This window comes from Humulus lupulus, chromosome 1, assembly GCF_963169125.1.
Source record: "Humulus lupulus chromosome 1, drHumLupu1.1, whole genome shotgun sequence".
In the NCBI taxonomy this organism is placed as follows: Eukaryota; Viridiplantae; Streptophyta; class Magnoliopsida; order Rosales; family Cannabaceae; genus Humulus; species Humulus lupulus.
This window is the reverse complement of record NC_084793.1, coordinates 158827698-158852351: the sequence shown is the minus strand read 5'-3', so window position 1 is coordinate 158852351 and position 24654 is coordinate 158827698. Positions and strand designations below refer to the sequence as shown.

The 24654-nt window shown below is 39.4% G+C and overlaps 1 protein-coding gene across 1 annotated transcript in view; it reads left to right on the top strand.

The window, feature by feature from the left end:
* Positions 1–1203: 1203 nt before the first annotated feature.
* Positions 1204–24654, top strand: part of LOC133823833 (uncharacterized) — a gene marked incomplete at its 3' end in the record, with an annotated part of 43967 nt that continues 20516 nt past the window's right edge. Inside the window, exons 1-2 of the mRNA XM_062256680.1 lie at positions 1204–1299; positions 3467–4771. Of these exons, the coding sequence (XP_062112664.1) occupies positions 1204–1299; positions 3467–4771 (1401 nt within the window). The remainder of the gene's footprint in view (positions 1300–3466; positions 4772–24654) is intronic.

Below are 24654 nucleotides of genomic sequence, written 5' to 3'. Positions count from 1 at the left end.
CGTGTCAGTTCAGTCAATGCACTATCTATCTTTGAGAACCCTTCCACGAAACGCCTATAGTAACCTGCCAATCCAAGGAAACTTCTAACCTCAGAAGCATTCTCTGGCCTTGGCCAATCTTTGACCGCTTCAATCTTTGCTGGATCTACCTTAATCCCCTCCTTACTGATAATATGGCCAAGAAAGGATACCTAAGATAACTAGAACTCACATTTCTTGAACTTGGCAAACAGTCTGTGTTCCCTCAGTCTCTGTAGAACCAACCTCAGATGCTGCTCATGCTCTGACTCAGACTGAGAATATACCAGAATATCATCGATGAAGACGATCATAAACTGGTCCAGATAATCCTTGAACACTTTGTTCATCAGATCCATAAACGCAGCAGGGGCATTAGTCAATCCAAATGACATGACTAAGAACTCATAATGCCCATACCTGGTATGAAAAGCAGTCTTCTGTATGTCTACCTCCTTGACCCTCAACTGATGATAACCAGAATGAATGTCGATCTTTGAGAATACCTTTTTACCTTGCAACTGATCAAACAGATCATCTATCCTTGGCAAAGGATACTTGTTCTTAATTTTCAACTTATTCAGTTCTTTGTAATCAATACACATCCTCATAGAACCATCCTTCTTTTTTACAAACAAAACTGGCGCACCCCAAGGTGAGAAACTAGGTCTAATAAAACCCAAATCCAACAGTTCTTGCAACTACACTTTTAACTCTTTCAACTCAGCTGGGGCCATTGTGTAAGGCGCTCTAGACACTGGCTCCGTCCTTGGTGCCAGTTCTATCACGAACTCAATTTCTCTGTGTGGTGGCAACCCTGGCAAATCTTCTGGAAGCACATCCAGAAATTCACAAACAAGTCTGGTATCTTATGGTCTCACTAGCACGACCTGGGTGGTTCCCCAATTATCTCTCCTCCTTGTCTATTTGACTTCCCAGCTGGATTGAAAACTGGTTGTAAAATGCCTCACCATCAAAAGCTACAAAGGACACTCCACTCCAACTGCTTAGGGTAATTCATTCCATGAGGATTAGGAAAGGCAAGAAGGGGTTTAGCAAGATAGCATTCATTTCAAGAGATAGAGTTTCAAATGTGGAATCCTGCTTCCACCTCTCGGGAATAGATCATTCTTGATTTGAAAAGAAGGATGATGACTCATCGGAATCCTAGAGCATTCATGTAGCATGGATTTCTTCTGCGGAGAAGCTGTAGAGGATGGGCAGCGGAAAAGACCTAAGCCTAAAGAGGAAAGGGGCAGGAACGAAGCCACTCGAACGAATGTGAGAGAAGCGAAAGGAGACCCTTGAGAAATGAACAGATTTTTTTCTCTTATTCTTGTCAAAACCCGAGGAAGAAGTTTTGAATAGGGGCCGAAGTGAGTGCAGTAGACGTTTGAAAGACCATATTGATGAGGACACCAAGACTAAAGATCCAAGTCTAGTTCCAGTTGGTCTGGTGACGAGGGAGCGAGCCAAAAGACTCAGTTTAGGAGCTTGATGAGTCTTATTGTATTTTGTCATCTTGTATTTTTTTATTTAGTCTTTGTTTTTTTTGTGAAAAGTCAAACACTTGACTTGTGTGAGTCCAAGAGTCCTTTTGTCTTTAAATTTCGGTTTTCATTAGGAAGACAAAGGGTTGTCTTTAAATTTCGGTTTTCATTAGGAAGACAAAGGGTTGTCTTTAATTTTCGGTTTTCTTTAGGAAGACAAAGGGGTGTCTTGATGTAATTTTCGCCTATATTAGGCCTTTGTAAATGTTTGGGAAAATCAGATTTTGATGAAATGAAAATTGAGAGGTTTTCTTCTTGAGTTCTTGAAGAGACTATTTGAACTTATCAAGGGTATTCCTTGTGGCGTTCAATCCGACTTATCAAACGGATTCCCATCCCCGTTTGTGGCGTCTTCCTCATACCAAGGTTCGTGCTTGGCTAAGCATTGGGTCGCGGTTCTTCATTCCCATTTCTTGTGTTCTTGGTGGCTGCCATATTTGGTGTCGGGTTTCACCACAATCGTTGGTGTGGTTCATATCAGTTGGTATCAGAGCTTAAGATCATCCGGTTTGCCCTATCCTTTCCTTTGTGTTTTTCTATTCAATTCGTGTTCTTATATTAGGGTTTCTGAAAAAATTAAAAAAAAAAAATCAATTCGTGTTCCTATATTCAATTCATGTTCATCTAGTTGTTGTTTTTTTTTTCTATTCTAGAGCTTGTTAATTTCCTTGTTTCAATTGTTTCCTTGTTTCCCTTATTTGTTGTGAAATCCGAAACTATGCTAGAGCTTGTTGATTTATGAATTTCCTTGTTTCCTTGTTTCACTTTTCATTAACCAAATAAATAATCTGTTTTCTTTGTTTCAATTTCCCCTAATTTGTTTTCTTTTTGTTTCTGAATTCGTGAATTAGGGTTCTTATTGTAAAAACCAAATTTTCATTGTTTCCTTGTTCAATCATTTCCTTATTTCCAAAGTTTCCATTATTTCTTTGTGAAATCCCTTGAAATCCAAAACTAGTCTACACAAAGTTTCAATTCCTTTGTTTTTCTTTTCGATTCTTTGTTCAATTGGTGCGTTTGAATTAACGTGAATTAGGGCTTTGAGTTCTCTTGTTCTTATTGTGAAATCCGAAATTGGGATTGAGTTCTCTTGCTCTTGTTGTGAAATATCTGAATTTTGCATGAGTTACTCTTGTTCTATTGAGCAATCCGAGTTGTATTGTTTTCAAATCATTGTAGTTCCACCAATTCTGATTCTTCTTGTGATTTGTACCTGCATTTGAGGATCAAGAGGAAAGAAAAGACAGAAAAGAAAGAAGAAGAAAAAAAAATCAAGAGGATCCGATCTAAAAAAAAATAAATTTTGTTCTAATCTTGTTCCTTATGGTCTAGAGGCCTTTTGGCCAAAACCCCACACAAGTGATCCAAAAATCATCAGTTTTTCTATGTGTCGTTTGGTTTGTTCTGGTTTGATTTGCTACTTGAATCCTCCATGATATTGTGTGATTAGTTTTGAAAGAACTTAAAGAAGAATACGAGTGGAAAAAGGCAGAGGTGTGAGCTTATTTGAGGGTAAAAGCCATCAAAGTTGAGTGAAACACGAGTGGACTTGAGTGACAATTTTTGAGTGAAAACACGTGAGGAAGTGTGGTGAGGTCTTTTCTCCATATTATTCTAACCCTATTTTGCAGATTTCCATCATGGCACAAAATCCAGAGAAAAATGCAAGCAATGATATTCCGCCACCTGAGGTTCCGAATCTACAAATGCAAGCATTAATTGGGGAGATGCGAAGGATGATGAGGGCAGAGTGTGAGCAGATACATGAGAGGTTGGATAGGGTAGAAGAAGGAACGCAATGGAGGGCACGGAGGAATAGGGTGCAACAACGGGATGTTGAGGGTGAAAGAGAGTATGATGGGGGCGATTTAGAGGAAGAATATGATAGGATGTCAAAGGGTAACCATAGGAGGTATGGCCGAGATAGGGAAGCTAGGAACTGGGTAGACAATAATTTGGGAAATATCAAGATGAGAATCCCCGCCTTTCAAGGCAAGAGTGATCTTGAGGCATACCTTGAGTGGGAAAAGAAGATGGAGTTGGTTTTCGATTGTCACAACTACTCTGACATGAAGAAGGTAAAACTAGCTGTCATTGAATTTACTGATTATGCTATTGTTTGGTGGGATCAGTTGTGCATCAACAGGAGGCGAAATGGAGATCGTGCCATTGACACTTGGGAGGCTATGAAGAGGGTGATGAGGCGACGGTTTGTACCATCTCATTATTATCGAGATCTATACCTTAAGTTGCAGGGTCTTCGTCAAGGTTCCAAGAGTGTTGATGAGTATTACAAAGAGATGGAGATGGCTATGATTAGAGCCAATGTGGAAGAGGATCGGGAGGCGACAATGGCAAGGTTTTTGAATGGGTTGAACCGAGAGATTGCTAATCCGATTGAGCTACACCATTATGTGGAATTAGAATATTTGGTGCATATGGCAATCAAAGTTGAGAGGCAGCTCAAGAGGAATAGTACAAGTTCAAATCCGAGACAAATCCCACAAAATTCGAGTGCAACACCTTGGCGGTCGAACTATCCAAAGAAGGAAGAAAACCCTTTCACGTCCAAGCCTAAAACCGAGCCAAAACCAGCCACCACAACCACAGCCTCTCAAGGTAAAACAGCCCCTACTTCATCCCATTCTAGTGAGATAAAGTGTTTCAAATGTCAAGGGCGAGAAAACATAGCTAGCCAATGTCCAAACAAGAGAGTTATGGTGATTCGAGAAAATGGCGAGGTAGATTCTGAAGATGAAGATGATCTTGCTGACATGCCACCATTGGAAGATGCTTCTATAGATGATGAAGAGTATGGGCCAGAATCTGGTGAGATGCTTGCACTAGTCACACGACGAGCCTTAAATTTCCAAGCAAAAGAAGAGGAAGAAGAGGTTCAGCGAGAGAACATCTTTCACACTCGTTGTCATGTGAAAGGCAAGGTATGTAGTGTGATTATTGATGGAGGTAGTTGCACTAACGTTGCTAGTTCTTCCATGGTTGAGAAGCTGGGGCTCCCAACGCTTAAACATCCTCATCCATACAAGTTGCAGTGGTTGAATGATAGTGGTGAAGTGAGGGTTACAAAACAGGTGCTGGTATCATTTCGAATTGGCAAGTATGAGGATGAGGTATTGTGCGATGTGGTTCCAATGCAAGCTGGACACCTTCTTCTAGGAAGGCTTTGGCTATTTGATCGCCGAGTCCAGTAGGATGGCTTCACCAACAAGTACTCATTCACGTTCCGTCAACGAACAATCACTCTAGCTCCATTGACGCCAAAGCAAGTATATGAAGACCAAGTGAGGTTGCAAAAATTGAGTGAGCAAAAGAAGGAGAGTGAAAAGATGAATGAGAGTGAGAAAAAAGAGAGACAAAGAGAGAAAAGGGTCGAATCAAGTGAGAGAGAAAAGAAAGAGAAGAGTTCGATCAATGAGGGAAAATTAGAGAGAAAACAAAATAATTTTTATGCAAAAAAAAGTGAGGTTAAGGAGGCTCTTTTAAACACTAACCAACTTGATGCTAACAAGGGTCATCACAAGCAGGTTTTTTGCTACCTCGAGGAGATGGTCCATTTCAAGTGCTAGAAAGGATCAATGACAAAGCTTACAGACTCGATTTACTAGGTGAGTATACTGTTAGTGCTACATTTAATGTTTCTGATTTGAGTCCTTTTGATGCAGGTGAAGATTTGAGGACAAATCCTTCTCAAGAGGGGGGGAATGATGAGGACACCAAGACTAAAGATCCAAGTCTAATTCCAGTTGGTCTGGTGACGAGGGAGCGAGCCAAAAGACTCAGTTTAGGAGCTTGATGAGTCTTATTGTATTTTGTCATCTTGTATTTTTTTATTTAGTCTTTGTTTTTTTTTGTGAAAAGTCAAACACTTGACTTGTGTGAGTCCAAGAGTCCTTTTGTCTTTAATTTTCGGTTTTCATTAGGAAGACAAAGGGTTGTCTTTAAATTTCGGTTTTCATTAGGAAGACAAAGGGTTGTCTTTAAATTTCGGTTTTCATTAGGAAGACAAAGGGTTGTCTTTAATTTTCGGTTTTCTTTAGGAAGACAAAGGGGTGTCTTGATGTAATTTTCGCCTATATTAGGCCTTTGTAAATGTTTGGGAAAATCAGATTTTGATGAAATGAAAATTGAGAGGTTTTCTTCTTGAGTTCTTGAAGAGACTATTCGAACTTATTAAGGGGTATTCCTTGTCGCGTTCAATCCGACTTATCAAACGGATTCCCATCCCCGTTTGTGGCGTCTTCCTCATACCAAGGTTCGTGCTTGGCTAAGCATTGGGCCGCAGTTCTTCATTCCCATTTCGTGTGTTCTTGGTCGCTGCCATATTTGGTGTCGGGTTTCACCACAATCGTTGGTGTGGTTCGTATCACATATGGAACTAAAATGCATGTATAATGACTCACTTGTGTTTTGGGTCATTCGCGTCTAATAAGACATAATGAAGAAGTACCGTAGGCTTTTATGTCGGGTCGGGTTTTCATCTAGTATTAAAGTTCAAACAAACTCATCTCTTTCAAGCACAAACCACACTGGCCAAGAACCCAATGCAACCTCCTTGCAAGAGATCCCTAGCCCTCAACACAGAAATCATAGGAATGCGAGGTCCATGCACAGTACCAACAAACACAAAAGGATCCTCACCTTCATGCTCAAAGGTGACCATCTTCCTTCTACAATAAATGGTTGCCCCATACTTTGCCAACCAATCCATACCCAATACCAATCCCGAGCCCCGAACTTAAACCTATTATGACTAGACCGCTAATTAATATTCCATGATCGTCTCATGCCGAATAGCTCGAACAAACCCACATTATAATGTGGTCTCAACAATATATCACCTACATACATACAAATATACAATTATGCCCTCAACGGGCCAAATTACTAAAATATCATAATAATCAAATGTGGACCCACATGCATGCATTTAACATCATATTATAATATAATTCTCATAAACATGCATATTATTAAATAATGGCATAATTAAACAAGTATGTCCCTGATGAGGACACCAAGACCCAAGTATCAAGTCAAGTTCCAGTTGGTCCAGTGACGAGGGCACGAGCCAAGAGATTCAAGGAAGAACTTAACTGCCTAGTCCACAAAGTCCTAAAACAAGAGGAGACCGTGGTCAACATTGAAGGAGAACAAAGACTTGTCTTACTCATCAAAGTTGACTGAGTTTAGGAGCTTCATGAGTCTTATTGTATTTGTCATTTTTATTTATTTACGTTATTGTTGTTATTTGGTCTTTCTTTATTTTGTAAAAGTCAAACACTTGACTTGTGTGAGCTGAAGAGTTGTGTGAGCCGAAAGGTCTTGTTTATGGTGCTTTCATTAGGAAGACCAAGGGTCTTGTTTTCATGTAATTTTCGTCCTTATAAGGACTGCCAAAACAATGTGAAAGGGCAGATTATGTTGAATGAAATTGTGAGTTTATTTCTTCTTGAGTTCTTGAAGAAACTTTTGAACTTATCAAGGAGATTCCTTGTGGCGTTCATCCTGACTTATCAAACGGATTCCATCCCCGTTTGTGGCGTCTTCCTCATACCAAGGTTCGTGCTTGGCTAAGCATTGGGTCGCGGTTTCATTCCAATCTCGTATGTTCTTGGTGGCTGTTCCATATTTGGTGTCGGGTTTCATCACAATGTTTGTGTGGTTCGTATCAGGCCCTCCCGGCCTACTAATCCCGCCATTAAACTGCATTAGGGATTCTGGGGCATTACACCCGCGCCCCTGCGCCTTGCCTCCTGCATGCCAGTCGCATCCTTGCCACGCCTTGCCTTTGCGGCTTGGTCACTGGTGGCTCTTTGAGCCGCCCCACTAAGCCAAGCCCTAATTACAAACTCAAAATTCACTTGGCTCCTAACCCGAGCCCTAGAGTGATTATTGGTTTCCTTGAATTTGTGGGCTTGGCCCAAATTGCTAAGTGGAATTTTGAACTTCTAATTAAATTTTGAATTAAGTTGCCCAAGTTCAAATTGGACCTAAATTACCTATTGGGATTTTATTAGTTAAGTTCAATATTTTAAAAGATTGATTAAAATTATTGAAGTCATTTATAATTCAAAATGGGCTAGATAACATAAAAATAATAGAAGGCCCAAAAGATGGAGATAGAGAATCTACATGATGCCTTGATTTTATTTTTATTTATTTTGTAAATTATTGCAAGTGTTGTAATTTTTCTAGGAATACCCAAAACACTCGGCTCGCATTTATTTACTAATTTAATATTTTTATTTTATTTATTTAAATGTTTGAATGTATTAAAAGTGTTTAATAACATTGTCATGCATTATAACATGTCATTCATATTACCCACACAGTATTTCTAATTCAAGCATACATCTCATATCGAGTAGAATCATGTTTGAATTAGGAATATCCTCTTTGATTATGTGGATTAAATGAATCATATAATTAATCTAGAACAAAGTGGTAACTTGATTTTAAGTGTTAATTTCAAGACCTATTTGATAATTAGTTTTATTAGATGGGCAAATGACATTCTTAATAATTAGAGCATTTATTGACTAGATAGTTTAAGGGCCTATTTAGTAAGATGATTAAATGTTGTTTAATGATTTAAATGCTTAATGAGATTAGTAATTATTAGAATATCATTTGGTAAATTAATTTAATTAATTAAAAAGCATAGGATGTTTTGAGAAACATACATATTCTAAAATAGTGAGTGGGAGAATGGGTAATAACAATAACCCATTTGGTCTCCATTATTAGTTAACACTGATGTTTCATGGAATGGGCCTCGAGGCGCCTTTGTTTGCGTCCCCCTAAGAAAGGTTTCTGATTGTGTTATTATTCAAGGTTAACTTCTATATAGAATTAAATTGATGATGTATTTCAAGTTTGTCTGACCCTAAGGCACACTCTTGAGTTAAGTCATTAATCTAAAATAATGGGTTACACTCACAAAGCTTAACTATGCTTTCGAGCGGACTAGTTAATCTTGACCAAATTAGCGGTTGTTCATAAGTCAAAAGAGAAAATAGTTGATTTTAAGTTTTCACTTATGAATTTGAGAAGTGTCTCAAAATTAATTTAAGATTAGTCTGACCTACCATAAGGCTGGTCCATTAATTTTTATATTAATTTATCGTGGAATCAGTAATAATAGTTTTTATGTGTGTATTTAAATTTGTTGCATTCATGCATCATATTTACTATTCCAAAATTTTTTGATATTCATAATATATGCTCAATTCTTTTTGTGATATTATTTATTTATTTTTTAGCAATCATGTCTGATTATCTTTCTCGACAAATTGACTATACTCTAGAAATTGTTGATCTTGATCCCAAAAGAATTCATATTTGGCACGTCTGTATGTTGTACTTTCTAAGCGAAATTGAGATTTCTTATATTGTATGTCAACCACCGCTTGTAGAACCACCTATAGATTACACCTATAATATGCATGAAAAATATACCAATTGGTTAAAGGATAATCAGATATGGCAGTTTTTGTAATGACCCAAATTTACCAATAAGGCTTAAGGGCCTTGATTAGTGCACCGGGAGGGCATAATTGGATTATATGTGACTTAATGATTAAACGCATGATATATGATTATTTGAATAACTGTGATGCATGACTATGTGTATTAGTATGCATGTAGGCCCTGATTAGGTTAGAAGGACATAATTGTAATTCTTGCCCGTTGAGGGCATAACTGTATATATTTATGATAAATTGTCGAGACCACATTATTATGTGGATATATTTGTAATTTGTGACTCGAGACAATCCTAGAGAGAAGTTTAGCGAAAAAGTCACGGCGGGGATTTATAACTGGCTCGGGGCGAGCCTGGAGGTATTTCTGGGAATTTGGAGAGTATATTGGGGTAAAATTTGACATTGAGGAATATAATTGGTGATTAGTTAGGTGTCAGGAAGTAAGTGGTAAATAATAGAAACACGCGAGGAATTAGCGGGAATTTGGTGAAATGACCAAAATGCCCCTAGGTGGATTAAAAGGCTTAGGAAATTATGGGAGAGTATTGTGGTCATTTGGCTTAAAAAGGATAGGTATTATTAAGGTTTTATACTTGTGGAATTTATAGAAGGGGCTAGAATTCTGAAGAAAGAAAAGAAGGAAAAGGAGAAATAGGAAATCTATTTTTCTCTCTCTCGGTTTAGGCTTTTCTCCATCAGTTCTTGAGGTCTTTTGGGGCAGAAACTCCGGGAGAGTCAGAGTAGAAGCTTGAGGTTAAGGTCCTTGGTCTAGCCTAAATAATTGGCAAGGTTTTGGCAAGGGCAATCCATTTATTTGAGGTAAGGTTCAGGGTAGTTTTCAGTTTCTAGTATTGATGTTGAGCTAGTTTTTCCTAAGCAAAATTCTGTGGGAATTCTAGGGAGTTGAGGCTGAAGATTTGAGGAGGAGAAGGCTAAGTAAGAGTGGGACACAACCTAGGCTAAGCTCATCCATCAGAGGTAAGGAACTCAAGCTTAAGCTTTGGGATTTCTGTGGTTTCATTGAGTTTCTAAGTTTTGGGTCCAGCCATGGTGAATTCTATGTTTAGGGATGCATGTGATTGGGTTATGTGTATTTGGGATGCTTGGGATGAGTGGAGGATGTTGATAATCTTGTTTTTAAGTTTGGTTGAAGTTTGGAAAAGTTTTGGTAAGGTTTGGCTCGGGAAAATCGAAGGAGGAAAAAAAATGCAGGGGTGCTGTTCTGTGACTAGCGCTACATCGCTAGCCTTTGGGCGCTGTAGCGCTAGGCCAAGTGTTCTAAGGTGTTTTTGGTTCTGTTTGTAGCGTTGTAGCACCCTCCAAAGAGCACTGTAGCGCTACCCTATTTCTAGAAAAGCGTTTTTGGGTTATTTTCAAGGATTTTTGCCCGGGGGTTCGGGGTTTGATTCCACCACCCCGTTTGGTGGAATTAGAGGGCTCGGGATTGGTTCTGAGGCTAGGTTTTGGACTTGAGGTTTGGTGATGATCTTGATCTATGGTTGTGACTAGGTGTGCGCTAGGGCTCAAGAGGGATCGAACTTGAGGATCAAATCGAACAAAGCTAGCAAATCCAAAGGTAAGAAAACTGCACCCGGTTATGAGTTTGTGATGGGACTAAGTGCTCCCGTTAACTGTATAATGTCATAGATGGTATTATGCCATGGGACATGTGATATACGGCCTAAGGGTACCGTAAATTATATTTGTGCACAGGGCGCGGCTCGGCCACTGGTAGCCGAGGATAGCTTAATATTCACTGAGCTTGGTTTAAGCGGGCCGGAGTCAGTGGGATAAATAGAGGGTGCGGCCTAAGGGCGTTAACCCTAGTTATCATATGTGGGTTGGTTATTGATATGAATTGATATACTTGGTATGATGAATACTTGATTATCATGAATGCTTAAACTGATTGAGTACATGCTTATGCGGTATGAGATATCTGATTGTCTGTTGATTGATTGTGCTTTGTTATTGTGTTTTCTTGCTGGGCCTTGGCTCACGGGTGCTACGTGGTGCAGGTAAAGGCAAAGGCAAGTTGGACCAATCCTGAGAAGGAGGGCTGCGAGGCTGAATGTTCATGGTCAGCTGTTGGCCGCCACGGCCGAGGAGTGGAACAGGATGGGATGTGCTTAACTGTCTGTTTTACCTTAGTATGGCTAATCATTTTATCTAGATCTCGAATCTTTTGTAAACAGTCTTTAACTTATTACTTTTGGGATTCCATGTAAATAGAAAATGATTATTTTCAAGGAATGCAGCTTTTGAGACCAAAATCTTTTAACCCTAGTTCAACTATAGTTTCAGTAACATGTTTTGAACTAAATGACTTGATTAGAAAGTCTTGCACCTTTATAAACAGTTAGTGTAACGGTCTTGGCTATCCAGGGTGTTACAATTTTGTTTACTAAAAAGTCTGCCAAAAGAGTACAAAGACAAGTATGAATACATCAAGACATCGTATGAGTTGTGGCATATGATTCATAAAGATGTTGGATCTCCAGATATTATGGAGTTAGTGAAAAAGGACACAAAAGGTAAATTCGCTTTTACACTAATGTGATTGATGTTTAATTAACATTATGAATGTTATAATGCATGATTCTAAAATTAATTTTCTGTTCCTTGCAGAAAATGATGACTCTTCCTCCAAAAGTGTCAACTTCTAAAGAGAAGGCATTGGCATCAAAGAACAAGCGAAAGGCCCATCATTAGTTTTATTTGGAATTTTAATTTTTTTTATGAACAATTTAAAATTCAAGCTTGTGTTTTTTTAGAAATTTTAGATTTCTATTTAAAACGATAATACTAATGTCTTAGAGATTTTTAGCTTATGATTAGTAATGTGATTATTAATTGTGAACTTTATTATTTCTATGTTGCATGGACAAGGTTTCGATATTTCTTTTAATAATAATTTTATTATTATCTCAAGATTTGGTATTGAAATATGTCATGCAAAATCCAATGATGGGTTGTATAAACTTAAGGCAAGAGAGCAATCTATATACAACTCTGAAATGTTTAAAGTTGCAAACCCAATATCTATTAAACGTCTAAAAACTTATTCTGATAGTGAAACATATCTATGGCATTTGAGATTGGGGCATATTGGTTTGGGTAGAATTAATAGACTAGCAAAGGAGGGACCTTTAAGAGATGTAATTGTTCGTTCTCTTCCAGTCTATGAATCCTGTCTGGAAGGCAAGATGACCAAAAGACCTTTCTCTGCAAAGGGTTCAAGAGTCATAGAACCACTCCAACTCGTACACATTGATGTGTGTGGACCACTTAATGTGCAAGCTAGAAGAGGATTTGAATGTTTCGTCACCTTCATTGACGATTATTCTAGATATGGTTACCTATATTTGATGCAAAAGAAATCTGAAACTCTTGGAAAGTTTAAAGAATTCCAAGTTGAAGCGAAAAGCAATTAGGTAAATCACTAAAAGTTCTTCGATCTGATCGAGGAGGAGAGTACCTAGATTGTGAATTCGAGGACCACCTGTGTGAGCATGGAATTCAATCCCAACTCACTGCACCAGGAATGCCATAGCAGAATGGTGTTTCTGAAAGAAGGAATAGAACATTATTAGACATGGTTAGATCTATGATGAGTTACTCATCATTGCCACTATCATTCTGGGGCTATGCTATTCAATGTGCAATGTACATATTGAATGTCGTTCCTTCCTAGTCTATCAAAAAGACATCATTGGAATTATGGAATGGTACTAAACCTAGTTTACACCATTTTTGTATTTGGGGGTGTCCAACACACGTGATGAAAGGAAAGACTGGAAAACTGGAATCTCACACTGAACTGTGCATGTTTGTGGGATATTCCAAAGAGACTAGAGGTGGTATATTTTATAGTCCTAAAGAAAACAAAAATTTTGTATTGACAAATGCTACATTTTTTGAATATGACTATATTAACAATCACAAATCTCGCAGTAAAGTTGTACTGGATGATATAGTCTCAGATCAAGTAATAAGATCACCAAATGTTTCCAATGAACAACGAAAAGAGGAAACCACAAGTTCTTGTCAGAACAATAGAGAGCTTCTTCGTAGTGGGAGAGTTGCTAGGCAGACACTAAGAAAGATGATCCATTGATATACAGAGATGTAATGGAAGATTTTGACAAAGAAAAATGGCAAGATGCCATGAACTTGGAAATGGAATCAATGCATTCAATTTCGTCTGGACTCTTGAAGATCTTCCTGAAAATGTTAAACCTATTGGTTACAAATGGATATTCAAGAGAAAAAGAGGAGCAGATAGGAAAGTAGAAACTTTCAAAGCTAGGCTTGTAGCCAAGAGTTACACTCAGAGAGAAGGAGTAAATTATGAAGAAACTTTTCCTCCTGTAGCCATGCTTAAATCCATCTGCATACTCTTGTCCATAGTTGCTTGCATGGATTATGAGATATGGAAAATGGATGTTAAGACAACTTTTCTGAATGGCTATCTTGACGAAACCATTTATATGTCTTAACCATAAGGGTTCATAGTAAAAGGTCAAAAGCAAAAAGTTTGCAAGCTTCTTAGGTCCATTTATGGACTCAAACAAGCTTCGAGATCTTGGAATCTGAGATTTGATGACACAATCAAAACGTATGGTTTTGAACGAAACATTGATGAGCCTTGTGTCAAAAAACAAATCAAAGATGGCATTGTGGTATTCCTGGTTCTTTGCATTGATGACATCATGCTGATTGGGAATGATGTGGGAACATTGACAAAAGTAAAGAAATGGCTAGCCGAGCAATTCCAAATGAAAGATTTGGGAGATGCAAACTATGTTCTAGGCATAATGATCATTCAGGATTGTCAAAACAAAGTTTTGGCTCTGTTTCAAACTACTTATATAGATAAGGTACTGGAGAGATTCGGTATGTGAAATTCCAAGAAGGGTGATATGCCAACCCATCATGGAATTATCTTTTCTAAAGAGCAGTGTCCTAAAACACCTCAAGAAGAAGAGGATATGAGACAGTATCCCTATGCCTCTGCAGTAGGTAGTCTAATGTATGCCATGTTGTACAAGACCTGACATTTGTTATGCAGTAGGGATAGTCAGTCGTTACCAATCCAATCCTAGATTGAGTCATTGGATTGCAGTAAAGAATATTCTCAAGTATCTTCAGAAAACTAGAGAATATATGCTTGTAAATTCAGGCGGTGACCTTAACCCCACTGGATACACTGATTCTGGTTTTCAATCAGACAGAGAAAGTCAGAAATTGACTTCTGGATCAGTCTTCACACTTGGTGGAGGAGCTGTGGTCTGGCATAGTATTAAACAAACCAGTATCGCAGATTCTACCATGGAAGTCGAGTACATAGTGGCTTGTGAAGCAGCTAAGGAGACTATGTGGCTAAAGAAGTTCTATTATGATTTGGAAATTGTTCCAGTTATGAATAAGCCACTTGTCCTATACTGTGACAACAATGGAGCAGTAGCTAACTCGAAGGAACCTAGAAGTCGCAAGAGGGGAAAGCATATTGGAAGGAAATATCACTTGATCAGGGATATTGTTCACAGAGGAGATATAGCATTTATGAAGATAGCTTCGGAACATAACCTTGCCGATCCTTTTACTAAGACTTTGTCTACCATGTCTCTTAAAGATCATGTTGGCAATATGGGTTTGAGGGAGATGCCTCATTTTCTTTAGGGCAAGTGGGAGATTGGTTGGGTTAGTGTCCTTTAAAGCATATGTTTTTAACAATATTTTATGAAATAAATAATTGAAATGAATTTTTGCATATATTGTTTGTTTATTATTATTATTAGAATAATATAATATGAATATCAGAAAATTCCCAAATTCGTTATTATGACTACAATCTTGTATTGGTATGAGAGGATTAAGATTGTAGGGAACGAATTTAAACATTTCGCAGTAAAACAAAGTTATGTGGAATCTTTGGATTAAATACTGTAAGTACGGTTCACTAGTATTATGAATACATGTAATCTAGATCCAGATTACTGATGTAGTAGGACATCTTAGTGGAGGTACTTTGTATAAAGTGGTTATACATGAACATGATACGATATGATATTAATACTTAATAATAATGTTTACTTGATAAGTATTAATTAAATATATCAATAAGAATATCATATACAAATTGACCTAATCCTAAAGTTATTATGAACTCATGTTTGTGTTATATGAGTTCTTTGATTTACTCGTTATGGTTTGTCAGAATGATCAAGCTAAAACTTTTGTTTTGGGAAGTCATTGATGTAAATGGTTGGGGACATAATATACAGATATGGAATCTATACCTTTCTGAGAGGGATTGAATAATGGTTCTCTTAAAGGGTTGGCATTTGGAACTGAAAGGTTATTGAGCTCAAATTCATAAATCAGTTTATGAATTAACCTTCACTAGTAAAGTTAATGGTACTTAAGGAAACAAGATATAATTAAAGATGTTAAACGGTAATTAATTCCTACTTTAATTATGAATCATTAATAGAGGAATGAATTATATGTAGTGATTAAATCGATGGACACTTTTATGATTTAAAAGTACTCAATAAATAAATATCTATAATTACAAGAGTGCAATCTCATATTTTTAGTGGAATAATATTGAGATTGATAAATTAAGGTTATTATATTAAAGAGTTTTAATTAATAATCTAAATTTATTGGAGCTTGAAAATATAGGTTCATAGGTCCCCGAGATGGCTCTATCAACACTATTAAAGGTTAAAAGATGAAATTGGGAAATATCAAGAAAATGGCATATTTGAAAGAAATTTGTTCTTCATGGTCAAATATGTAGTTGAGACAAATTAATTAATTTATTAATTTTTGAAATTAATTAATTACATTTTCGAAAATTATTTTTTAATTAAAATGGCATTTTAAAAAATAACACTTAAATAATTAAGATAATTATTTGTTTTTATTTATTTAAATAAAGTGAAAATGATATTTATGATAATTCAAATTGGTGAATTTGAAATGATATTTATTCTTTGATTAATCTGATAAATAAGTTATCAGGTTTAGATATTTTTGAATAAATAATAATTAAAAAAATGGTTGGAACACATCCCTGAAATTAGGGATGTGTTACGCCAACTACAGTGCATGCACTATGGTTGGCGTGTAACAGAGTCCAAGAATGGGTCTTGGATATTTATTTTATTTTATTAATTGTTTTATAATTTATTTATAATTTGAATTTTGAATTTTTGAATTTTGAATTTCAAAATTTTAATTTATTATTTATAAATTTATCAGAAGGAAATAGTTTTGAAAAAAAAATATAAGACTTTTGATAGAAAGAAAATAGATCCTATTATTTTCTCTATCCCTAAAAATTTTCTCAGACCTAATATTCCAAGATCTCATCTGTTGAGAATATCTTGTGAATCAGAAAATTTTCCCTACCAATCTCTATGTGCCCACACATGTCTTGAGGTGTAGAGATACATCTTGGAAGATCTTGGTCTGAGTATTTTGAAGAACTGCTTTGGATTGGATGTTTGTTGGAGATACAAAAAGATAGCGAGGATTTTTTATAGTTCTGCAACTGGTAAATCCTCATCTTTTATTTCTCTATGATTAATGTATTGTATGTTAATAATGGATCCGATTATTTAAAGTTTGTTTAAATAAATTTTTTTGAAATCTCTGGGCCCAACACCCTGTGTTTTCTGTTGCGCACATGATAAACCAGTTACCAACACAATTTTCCTCCACTTCTATTGTATTGGGGCTACGTTAGGATCAACATTCAAGGTGTGGTATATAATGTTTGGGTCAATGCCCGTCATGTCGAAGTGCGACCACTCGAAGACATCCTAGTTCTCCTTGAGGAAACTCACCAGGGCTTCTCAAACGTCTGCCTTGAGATTTTTTTCCAACCTTAGTTTTCCTGTCAGGACTGGAAGCATCAAGCGTGACCTCCTCGGTCTCCAACATGGACTCGATAGCCCTTTCTTCCTGAACTCTGGGGTCAAACTCATTGGACTCCCTTTCCTCTCAAACAGCTTGGACCTCCCTCTCCTCGGGAGGAGGTGTAACGCCCTGGATAACCAAGATCGTTACACTGTGTGTTAATAAAGATGAAAGACTTGCTAATCAAGTCATTTAGTTGAAAATGTGTCGCTAAACCATTACTGAACTAGGGTTAAAAGATTTTGGTCATAAAAGATAAATTTTCATTTAAATAAGTGTTTGTTACACGAGATCCCAAAAACATAAACAAGGTTAAAGAACAGTTTACAAAATCCTAAAGGATATATACAACCACAAGCCACTCTGATGGAAAAATAGGCATTTTAGGTTATCTTGTCCCTGTATCACCCCTCGTTCGTGGCGGCCGTGCAGCCAACTATGTACATTCCACCCCCAGAGCTCTCCAATTCAGGGTTGGTCCAGCTTACCCTTGCCTTTACCTGCACCACGTAGCACCCGTGAGCCAAGGCCCAGCAAGAAAGCCATATCATAGAGCATAATCAATAATCAATAACCAAATAATTTGCAAATCATCAATCAGATACTCAACAGACCATATTGTTCACATAATCAGTGATATCAGACATCAAACCAATAATCAATCATCCAGGTAATAACACATGCCATACTCATCAGATTAAGAAAAAATACATATCATACAATATCCAGGGTCGACGCCCTTAGACCGCACCCTCTGTTTATCCCACTGACTCAGGCTCGCTTAGGCCGAGCTCAGTGATTATATAATTAACCTCAGCTACCAGAGGCTGAGCCTCGTCCTTGTGCGCCAATATTAATTCCAACACTCTTAGGCCATTTATTTCATACTCACATGGCATAATACCATCATACAGTATTGCATACAAGTGTAGGGAACCCTTAGTCCCAACTTATCCACATGAAAGGGTGCAATTTTCTTACCTTTGATTATGAACAGAGAAGATGAATTGATTCCGAGCACGGTCCCTAGCCTCCAGCCTTGGCGACAAACCTAGTCATAAGAGTCATTGATATCTATCAACTTCCAATTAGAAATAAAATACTTAGGTAGCAAAACTAACCTCTGGGACCTCAATTTCTACTAAACTAGGCAGTAGAAATTGTCACAAGCCCATAGATTCGAACCCCTAAGCCTTAACAACACTAAGAGCACTTCCAAGCTCAAAACCCCCAGGCGGGTCGCGACTTGGCTCAGCAAGTCGCGACTTGCCCCAAGTCAGAGAGCAAGCTCTAACACCAAAGGGGAGGCAGGTCGCGACTTGGCCAAGCAAGTCACGGCGCTCTCCTTTAGACAGAGAGCATGCAAGGCTAGAAGGGCCACAAGCGCCGCGCCGCCCCCAGGCTGGGTCGCGGCACGCCCTGCGAACCCAGGAAGAACTTGGGTTTCCTCCTCCTTTTCCCAGCCAAGAACATTCAAGCTTTGCCCAGAAATTTACCCCTCAATTCACACTAAACCAGCCACGAATTTAAACCCATAATCACCCATATTTTTATCTATAATTCTCAGCAACAAAAACAAAAACCAATACCTTAATTCAGCCACAAGAATCACAGTACTAACTACTGGAATTTCCTACTCAAACCAACAGCCAAAATTCATCATTCAATCCATACCTAAAAGCTCAAATTCAACCTAACCTACTCAGCAACAAAACCCAAAAATATCAAAGCCAGATTCTTACCTCATTTTTCCAGCTCAATTCCTTCAAGTCCCAGCTCAATTCTTCCTCAAATTCCTCCAAGTTTCCCCCAGCCTAAGCTTAGCTTCAAGCTTCAACAATGAAGAGTGAGAGAGAGAGTGTAAACGTGAGGTTGAGGGAGAGAGAGAGACCTCAATTCTGTTTTTCTTTCTTCCTTTCTTTCTTTTACATTCCACAACCTTCTTCCTTAATCTAACTTAGAAGTTTGATCATATTCTTAACTTAGAAATGACCATAATGCCCTCCCAAATAAAACTAACATAAAACTTATTCTAGGGGTAGTATGGTCATTTCTTCCTAATTCCCACTAATTCCTCAAGTGTTCCTAATATTTACCACTCAAATCCTGTCATCAAATTAATCACCAATTATGTACCCAATGTCTAATAATCTCCAATATATCCTCTAAATTCTGAAAATACCCCAGACTCCCCCGAGCCGAGTATAAATCCCTGCCGTGACTATTTTTCCAAACCGCTCACTAAGACCGTCTTGAGCCATAAGCTGTGAATATATCCACATAATAATGTGGTCTCAACAATTTATCACAAATAATCACATTTATGCCCTCAACGGGCCAAAATTACAGATATGACCCTATAATCTAAATAGGGCCTATATGCATACTAATACTCGTACTCATGCATCTCATATATCCATATAATCATATAAGCATGCTTATCACATAATCATGCATTAAACCATATAAATCACACATAAACCAATTATGCCCTCCCGGCACACTAATCAAGGCCCTTAAGCCTTATTGTAATTTTGGGTCGTTACAGGAGGCTTCTCGGGGGCCGCTACCACCTCAATCACCATCACTGGATGCTTGAGAGACACATTGTAGCACTGGCGGGCCTCCTTTTGTTCTCCGCAGACCGTGCCTATTCCCGCCTCAGTGGGGAACTTCATGCACAAGTGGCGTATTGTGGTGACAGCTCCAAACTCTACCAAAGATGGACGTCCCAAAATGGCATTATAAGCAGAGGAGTAGTCTATGACCACAAACGTGCAGTACTTGAAGGACTGGCATGGTACTCCTCCAAGTGTCACATGCAGCTTGACTTGCCCCATTAGAATGGGAACTTCCCCCGAGAACCCATAGATGGTGGAGGTGCAAGGGGACAAGTCACTAGATGTCAGCCTAATCTTCTCGAAGGCTGACTTGAACAAGATGTTCACAAAACTCCCATTATCCACTAGGATCTGAGCCACCATCTTATTCAAGAATTCGCTCTCGACCACCAGAAGATTGTGGTGGGGAAAATGCACCCTCCGAGCATCATCCTTGAAGAATGTGATGACTTGATCCTTCATTTGGGGCATTTATGTTGGCGGTTGGTCTAGTGCCAACACTTCATTGTCGTGGTTTAGGGCCTGCGCATAGTGATTTTGTGAGCCCCTTGATGTGCCCCCCAGGTGGGGTCCTCCAGAGATAGTCCCTACTCTCCCGTTCACCGGGGGAGGTCCATGAGCTATCTACTGTTGCGAGGTCACGGGCACCTGGCCAGGGGCTGAGGAACCACCTGCTGAGGAGGAAACCTACAGGCGGAGCCTGGGCTGTGCAAGCGCCAACCCTAGCATATTGGTGGAGGTGCCCAAGTTTGGTGAGACTTTCAATCTCATCTCTAAGTTGCCTGCACTCATTGGTATGGTGCCCCACATCACTGTGGAACTAGAAAAACTTAGTGGAATCTCTTTTCTCCCTATCCCTCCGCATAGGTTGCAGTTTTTGGCGGTGGACCTGCTGCTCAGTGGCCAGGAAAATATTCTCCCGAGTATCCACCAGGTCCGTGTACTCGGAGTATTGTGTAGTGTACTTCTCGCCGGGAGCCACTCCAGTTTTCTTGGGCTTCTTGCCCTTGCCCTTTCCCCCACGTTTGCTTTTGCTGGGGGTCTCGCTGGATGTCACGGACTAGGCCAGAGTTGTAGTTCCAACACTGAATGCAGGCTGAAAAGCACTGTATCAAGTAGGAGCTACTCTATAGCCTGTCGGGGTGGCACTAAAACCAGCATTTTGCATGGTGTTGAAGTCAGCTGGCTGCATAACAGGGTCGAACTGTGGAGCGCTCATAACACTCGTTTGGGCTGTAGTTTACGGCGAGTACTGGGTTCCAGGAGTCACAGCGTTTGGGAACAATGTAGCGGGGAAAGGGACTGGTCCTCTGAATTCTCCAATATGGGCATCCTCCCAGTTGATGTACTCTTGGGCTTGACGTATGAAGTCGTCGAGCCTAAGGCATCCTCTTCGTTGGAGGTCATCCCATAGTGGGGAACCTGCTCGGATGCCAGCTGGTAGGGCTATCAGATGTTGCCATCATCAACCCTCTTGGTCCTGGTTGCTTCTTCCTTACAACATTTGATGTAGGCTTTAAGGGTCTTAAGCGGTCCCTACTTTATGGTGGCCAAAGCATTGACCTCAAAATTCACCTTCCGCGCAGCTATGAATTGTCTTCAAAAGGAGGAAGAGGAGAGTTGGTGCCAGGAGTGAATGGATCCTGGTTTGTGTTTCTTAAACCATTCATTTTCTATTCGTGTCAAGGACAATGGGAAGAGGTGGCACTTGGCTTCCTCGGAGACACGGTGGGCCGATATCAATCTATTAAACTTTGAGAGATGGTCGGTGGGATCCATACCTCCAATGTATGAATCAATGTTTGGCATTTTGAAGCCTCGAGGTAGTGGGGCTTCCACAATGTGGGGAGCCTTGTGCTCCCCATCTTCATCCTCTGAGTCGAAGTCATGACCTTATCTCTGGGCCATCTTCAGCATTATCCTTTTCAAACTCTCTGATTCTACGCGGAGAGGGTCGCGATTTTGATTGGCACTCTGTGTCAGATGTTCTCTCCTCTGAGCAATAAGGTCATCTCAAAGGTCTGGTTGTTGTTGTCTCCCAGGATTGTCCTCGGGAGCTGGCCAGCCCCTACGGGTGTTCAGGTCATCTCGTATGTCAGGTTGTGCTTAGTGGCGACCACCGTCCTTGGGGTATCCTACTTTTGTTTCCCCTTCAGAGTCATCATATTTGTTATTGACCGACTGAGACACTGATTCTTTGTCCTCAATTGGTGGAGACATTTCTCCTGCTAGCCCATTGGCCAAGGTTTATGTGAGACTGGCGAGGTGCCAGCGGGACACCACCTCTAGGCCTAAGGCAATGTGTCACAACGTGCCTAGACGAAATGCCCTGGGCTCTGTAGACGCTAGTGGCCTGGCGGTGTCCTTAGGCTCCACGCCCTTGGCCATCGTTGGCTTGTTTTGGGGCCTGAATGGGGACAAAATCCCGACGAGTTCTCTTCCGCCCTTGCGCGGGATCTTCATTGACTTTTCCTTTACCACAATCCTGTGGTGTGGGCGGGGCTCCTACTCCAGCTGGGTGCGCAAGTGGCATGCCAGCTGTCAGAGCTTGCACCTTGTCAGTGGGGTGCTCGGAAGGCACACCCACTGGCCCATCAGGCAGCGCTCCAAGTAGGTGCACAGGTGGCACGCCAGTTGTTTGCCTAAGTGGTATCTCGCCATGGGGATCCACTCGCAGCCCTTGGGCTGCCAGAGTAGCCCTCATGGCGTTAACCTTCTCCTATAAGTCTACGGTATTGTTCTCCTGGGCATCAATTTATTATTGTTGGGTGGCAACTTGGTCTTTGAGAGTTACCACCTCTGGTGGTTCCTCTGCGTCCATGGGCTGAGGATAATCATCCTCATAAAACCCAGCATCTTCGTCGTCGTAGTCAAAATTTTTGTCATAATCCTCATGGGCCACCTCCGGGAACTCTGGCGGAGGTGGTCAGCTGGATTCTCCTCCCCCAACTTTGGTGGGAGGAGCAACATCGTCTGGAGCGTTTCTTCTAGTGGTCACCATTGTTGATTCTTCAAGCTCCCAATGAAAGCACCAAAATGTTAATTGTCTTTTTCGCTATCAACTTAATAAATAGAACTTTAAAGAAATGCAATAAAGAACATGAGATTTTTATGTTGTTCAAATTATAAAACAACCCTAGTCCACAAGGCTTTTTGTATTAGGATTTGTGAAGCTTTGGAGTTCAGGCAGCGTTTATGCAATGCTTTGAAAACAAAAGTTGTAAACCATTTTACAATGGTGCCCTAGACTTATTTATAGAGGCTAGGGGCAACTAACTCTCTTAATGAGGAGTTAATACAAGAATATTCCCCCATAACTGGGATTAAATGCCTAATTAAGATACACTTCTGAGATAAAGGTGGCGGTGGGCCCATACAAATCGCACGAGGCCCAATTCGTAGGTTGCAGCCCACTCTTTTATGGGGAACATGCCTGTAACGCCCTGGATAACCAAGATCGTTATACTGTGTATTTTAAAATAGTGCAAGACTTGCTAATCAAGTTATTTGAACAATAATGTGTTCCTAAAGTCAACTATCAGGTTAGGTTTAAAAGATTTTGATTATAAACAGATAATTTTTATTAAAACAGATGTTTGTTACATGGTATCCCAAAACCAGGGTATAAGTGATAATTTACAACCCTCAAAAGTTTAATACAATCAAAAGCCACTCTAATGGAAAAATACAAGTTTTAGAACTCTGTCCTCGTACTTTCCCTCGGCCGTGGCGGACGAGCAGCTAATTATGTACACCTCGCCCCCAGATGTAATGCCCCGAATGCTCCGACGTGTTTGATGGCGGGAATAGTAGGCCAGGAGGGCCATACTTGTTTAATTATGCCATTAAATGAATATATGCATGTTTATGTGAATTATATTATGATATGATGTTAAATGCATGCATGTGAGTCCACATTTTAATTACAGGGGTGTGATGGTAATTTAGCCCGTTGAGGGTATAATTGTATATTTGTACGCATGTCGGTGGTATGCTGTTGAGACCACATTATAATGTGGGTTTGTTCGAGCTATTCGGCATGAGACGATCTTGGAATATTGATTAGCGGTCTAGTCACAACAGGTTTAAGTTCGGGGCTTAGGATGAGTCTCGGGGAGATTTTAATGATTAGAGTGTTACCGGGAATTAAAGGATAACAGGATATGAATTATTGGTGTTTGAGATTATCGAGAATAGCGGGAATTGGAGAGCGTTAATTATGATTAACGAGATAGGTGGAAAATACCAATTTTTCCCTTGGGAGCCTATAGAAACCTTAAATTGACCTAGGGGTATAATGGTCATTTCACCCCTAGGATAGATATAAACCATTTTAGGCTGTGAAAGATGAGAAAAACAGAGTAGGTTCTTGAAGCTTTCCCGTATCTTCTTTCTTCAGTTTTTCTTTGGGATTTTTGAACCATTCTTGAGGATTAAAGCTTGGGAAGTAAGCCTTGGGAGTTTGGGAGTGTGTTCCTCCATTGAAGAGCATCATAAGCTGAGCTTTGGGTAAGTTTCTAACCATTGAAATCCCTGGTTTGCCCTGTTTTAGTTCTATTTTACAGTTGTGATTTCTAGGTTGAATACTTGGCTTTGTTGGGAGTTTTGGCTAGGGTTCTTATGGTTGTGATGTTTGGGGTGTGTTAGGATGGTTTTTGGGTTCATTTGGCATCAAAAATGGGATTTGGAAGTGTTGACGCGGTTCTTCGGCAACAGATAATTAAGAGAAGAAGAGAAAGAGATTAGTACTTAAAAGTAGAACCGTCGCAGATATGAAATCTTTGTGGAAAGAACTAGGTGACCCTAAACACGTTTTTAAGTGGTTCGAAGGTTAAAATCCTTCTACTCCACTAGTCAATATTATTGATCTTTTCTGGGTAATTGGTTTACAAAATATATAGTTCTTACAAGACTATTTTTTCCAACCTCTATCAACTCTCAGGGTCTCCATATTTATAGGAGAAGGCACCTGGAAATTGGTAGGGAGGTCATCCCGTGATCTTACCATTTGTCATATCAAGCCTGTGA